At 44.9% G+C, this 5,046-nt stretch overlaps 1 protein-coding gene across 1 annotated transcript; it reads right to left on the bottom strand.

Annotated features, from left to right (window-relative positions):
- Positions 1-229: 229 nt before the first annotated feature.
- On the bottom strand, positions 230-4,493 carry LOC123080196 (putative leucine-rich repeat receptor-like protein kinase At2g19210). Its single transcript, XM_044503097.1, has 12 exons — positions 4,355-4,493; positions 3,641-4,196; positions 2,936-3,423; positions 2,576-2,717; positions 2,316-2,387; positions 2,160-2,231; positions 1,990-2,070; positions 1,732-1,895; positions 1,369-1,643; positions 1,142-1,272; positions 995-1,059; positions 230-909 (listed from the first exon to the last, which is right to left on the bottom strand). Exons 1-12 carry the CDS (start codon positions 4,491-4,493, stop codon positions 230-232), a joined length of 2,865 nt encoding a protein of 954 aa, XP_044359032.1.
- Positions 4,494-5,046: the final 553 nt, after the last annotated feature.

Raw genomic sequence — 5,046 nt, 5'->3', positions numbered from 1 at the left:
AACAAACAACCAAGAATGGCATAGTTTACATGCAATAAACATCGATCTCAAGGTCCTATTTCCAAATTAAATTAATGCTACACTCTTGATTAGTTCAGGTATATCAGTCCATGTGTACTCACTTCGGCAAAAGCATTTCAGTATCTCGTCTAGATCCCTTCAAGAGAAAAAAAATTATGCAGAATCTATTGTTGCTTCATACGAATTTCTCAAACCAATATAGGAGTTGTCAACGTGTAGCAGGACCGGTGGGCATTGAATGCACCCTCTTGACGTCGTGTTCAATCTGAAATGCAGTACTATCACTGGATTGGTCAGCTATATAAGCACTATAACTCAAGTCCGGGTTGTCGCTGCCACCACTTTTATAGAAGCCATTGTTCCCAACTTCAATGGTGCGGCCTTCCTCGAGCTCGATGCATTCTTGCAGCTGATCCACCACGTCGGTCATGGTGGGTCGTTGCGGTGACACATAGGCAGTGCACTTGAGTGCAATTTCCACCACTTTCCACACACTGTTGATATCGTAAATGCCACACATACGTGCATCAACCACACTTTCAATGTTGCCCCGCGCCATCCGTTGTCGTGACCAATGAATGATGCTGATGGGTGTCGCCTCCCTCACTACGGCGGGTTTCCCTGTGACCATTTCCAGTAGCACGACACCGAAACTGTACACGTCGCTCTTGGCTGTTAGCTGCATAGTTGCATGGTACTCGGGGTCGACATATCCGGGTGTGCCAACAAGTGTTTTTGTGGACACGTAGTCATTGCCGCCATTGAAAGTCTTGGATAAGCCAAAATCAGCAATCCTAGCCTCTAACCTCGCGTTCAAGAGGATATTGGAGGCCTTTACATCCCTGTGAATTAGAGGTGGGTCGCATCCCTTGTGTAGATACTCCAACCCTGGAAATCACCATACACGCCAGTGCTCATGTGTTTGGAAACACAAAACATTAAGCAAAAACAAACTCGACATTGAAGTGCATACCTTGTGCAGAATCAAGTGCGATTCGGAGTCTTTGTATCCATGATAAACATCCTCCATTGTGTTTGCTTCCTATAAATAGTTTTATATTTGGTCAATTTGAAATCTCAAGAAACATTTAAATCTAAAGTTAACATGTGAATGACTTACTTGCCTTCAAGATGCTCATGCAGGGTTCCCTCTGACATATACTCGTAGACGAGTGCCATGTACTCCCCATCCTTGCAGTGACCAATCAAGGTGACAAGATTTTTGTGATGAATCCGTGTTAAAATATGAGCCTAGACAAACGTTCACAACTTATAAATTTTACCCTCAAATTTCTTGGCACAATCCCTACCTTGGAACATCAAGTCCAATCAATGAAAGACATGTACCTCTGCAAGGAACTCCTTGAAACCTTGACTGGAAGAATGAGACCGTAACTTTACCGCCACCTGAGTGTCGTCCTCCAGAAAACCATCATAGACGTACCCGAACCCTCCCTGGCCAAGTATTCGTTGGAAGTTATTTGTTATCATCTTGAGCTCTTCATACGTGAACCGGCGACTCTCAAGTTGATGTAGTGAAAAATTGTCCCTATGAGCATTGTTTCCCGACGCATAGCTCGTCGTGGCTTCATTATGTGGCTCCACAAAGTTATTCATTGATCCTTAATAGGTGACAAACAATACAAGTAGGCTTAGTAGTGTGATTGGGAAAAAGATCAGATGGTGAATGTGCTCTTGCCTATGCCTCACCTCGTCTCTTCCGTCGTAGAGAGCACAAGAGTACTACCACTATTATCACCACTATCATGGACACAACCACAGGGACGACAATGTATATGGCCAGATTGCTCTTCCGTTTAGGTTCTAGCCGACATGAATTGTTATTGACGCAAAGGTCTCGATTGTTGCCATATCTAACAAATATTAAATAAAGATGGTTAATTTTAAAATGTGGGCAATAATGTTAGATAGAATGGGAATTAAAATGTGGAGTGAGTTTGGGGGTACCTTAGATTCAATGAGCCGTCTTCGACTCTTTTGAGAAGTCTAGATGGGATTGCTCCATTGAGCTGGTTGTATGACAAATCTCTGCAGAAAAGAAATCTTAAGACAATAATACATGACTCAGAAGTAATTCATGGTAATGCCCAAATTTTGACAAAAGTTGCCCCACTTACAGAACTGTCAATGAAGTTAACTGTGAAAGGGCATCTGGAATTGATCCTACCAAGTTATTGTTTGATAGATTCCTGCAATATATGAAACACTTTCTTATCATTATTGTTGCACAAACTAGAATGGACATTAAGACAGATCTATTACACAAGACGTACAAGTACTGGATAGCTTTGAGATTGGTGAAAGAAGATGAGATATCACCGTTCAGACCTCTCAAGGACAAGTCTCTGCATATAGCAAATGATCAGTGGATCAGTTTCAGTTAATGATACTAGAAATGTAACCCTATTCTCCAGTTAATATTACCAGTTATGGTTTTCACTAACATAAGATCCTAACAGCTTGATATGAGCTACTTCCTCTGTAAAGAAATATAAGAGCGTTTGGATCACTACTTTAGTGATCTAATACTTACAAGCGTATAATCCTTGCGGGGCTTGCACTGGCGTAGCTACATGTCAACCTGTCCCACACCATAACAGTCTCTGGACCGCACGGGTCGCCAAACCAGTTTCTATGCACCTGATACTTCACCTTGATTGCCATGATCGCAGACACTGCAGTTAGTAGTTCTCAATTTTTCAATGCACTTTTGCTAATTCACAGTTGCTTCAGATCTTCAGATTTGTGTAGTGTTATATAAATCTAAAATTGCACCAGTTGAACGTGTGCAGTTTAGTGAAATATTTGTGCAATTTTAGTTAGCAGGTTAGAAGAGATTTAAAATAATCTCTTGTCCATCTATATGTATTTTTTGCGTCTGAATAAAACGTACCATCCAGGGAGTCGGTGCCAAGGTTGGTGATGGTGACGACGGTGTACCTTTCAATAGCGTTGATGATAGGAGGTTGCGTTGATCTGACGGTGGGAATGATGGATATGTCGTAGCGGCTCTTCCGGGAGGGGGCGCTATTGTAGATGGCGACTCCATAGAGGTATTTCGGTGTGACGTTATCTGGGTGCCATGGCTGGTTGTCGAGGTTGATTGAGAACTCACGTGTGACATTGAACAGGAGGAACTCTAGCTCAGAGAAGTGCATGATGAAGATGTACCATGGCGATGGATTGTTGGGTTGGGGCTCAGGGTCCCAAGACAATGATATGCCGCTTGAGACATTTCTTGGCCTCATCGCCGTCTGCATCACGGCCGTCGGTACCTCAAAGAGGCTGTCCGGTATGACCTTGCTCGTCGTCGATACCTCAGTATATGTTCCAGAGCTGACCACAGGCGTCCATATTCTGTCATAAGTATCGTCGGGGTACCTGATCGATTGATCGAATGCGTTCATGCTTAAAAAATACACCAAAATGACTTATACTCCCTCCATTCCAAAATAAGTGTCTCAACTTCAAAATTGGTACAAAGTTGACACACTTATTTTGGAAAGGAAGGAGCATTTAGGAACAAAGGTAGTATTAATTAAGATTCATGGCATGCATAGAAACAACATAGCGAAGTTTGCGATCGTCTTTGGCTCACCTGATGACATTGTTTTCATCAATCTGGCCGAAGTTGCTCCTCTCAGAGAGCAGGAGCCCCTGTGTCACAGTCACCTGCGGGTAGATCATCGTTTTGAGCGGCCTGAGCTCCAGCGAAGAGATGAAGGGCGTCCCGGCGCCGGTGTTGATCAGGCAAACTTGTACGAAGTCGTCCGGCACCACAAGGATGGCCTCCACAGACTTCTCCACATGCGGCTTTGAGATGTTCACGGTGTGCCAGTTGTTGACGCCGATGTGGAGGTCAAAGATGGGCGGCCGGCGGAGGGCGTCGTAGTTGCCGTACATGAACTTGGTCCGGATGAGGTACTTGAGCCCGGGCACGAGGGAACGGAGCGTGTAGCAGTTCCGCGGGCCGAATGGGAAGCTGCGGACGGTATACATGCACTTGCACAAGGACGGCCCTATGTAGTCGGCCGAAATGTTGCGGCAGGTGCCGGCACCGTCGGTGAAGCCGGTGTCTGGATAGTACGAGAGCTTGGTGGCCGTGTCAATGTAGCCCTCCTCCCCCTGCAGTCCGCAGTCTATGCTTATGAATCCTGCGGTGCAAACAGCGCGTGATCGATCGAACACGCGCAGATATATGAGATGAATTGATCATACAGTATGGACAAAGGACAAAGTGAAATTTTACATGATTTGTGTCAACTTGCAGTAATCCTTTTAGTAAATTTTGAGAACGCATACAAGTACATACCATTGCTGTTGGGCTGGGCACGAGCTTGCCGTATGCCTCCGGCGGCGAGGCTGAGGCAGAGAAGAAGCAGCCACGGCGTGGCCGCCATTGTTCTTTGCGTTGATTTCTCCGTTGTGGTCAGGCGCACACACACACACATGCCGAACATATCCAACAGGACTCAATACTAAAAACTTTCAGTGACGTGCGTATAACCTTAGTTAACGTCTTGGGGGAACACACCACGAAGCGTCTACGGTGAGTCTCTCAGGAGTGGGCCCTGCCCTAGCCTGAATTCTCTAGCCACCACTTTGTACCCACGAAGAGGCCACGACTCGATCGGCTCACGAAAAACTAAACTTTAGTTGACAGACGGGGCTGGAGAGTTGACACTGCCTTCTCTTGAAACAAGGTTTATAAATAAAGCAATCATCACGTTCATACAACAAAGTTAAGTATCGTATCAAAATAAAATAGTCTTTTAGGGCAACAGCACAAACACACGAAAAAGAAACATAAAAGAAAGAGAAGAAAAGACCACAAGTCGTTGGCGGCGAAACAAGATGGCGTGAGGCAGCAATTATCGCGTCCATCATGTATCCAAACCAGTCGTGATCCCGCTATTTAGAAAGCGGGTAACAGTGCTGCAAAAATGCATGGAATTTGAAGATAGAGGCAGATGCCCGCCTAAGAAATATCCACTCAATCAACAT

This window comes from Triticum aestivum, chromosome 1B (assembly GCF_018294505.1).
Source record: "Triticum aestivum cultivar Chinese Spring chromosome 1B, IWGSC CS RefSeq v2.1, whole genome shotgun sequence".
NCBI classification, from domain to species: domain Eukaryota; kingdom Viridiplantae; phylum Streptophyta; class Magnoliopsida; order Poales; family Poaceae; genus Triticum; species Triticum aestivum.
This window is presented reverse-complemented; position numbering and strand designations above follow the sequence as displayed.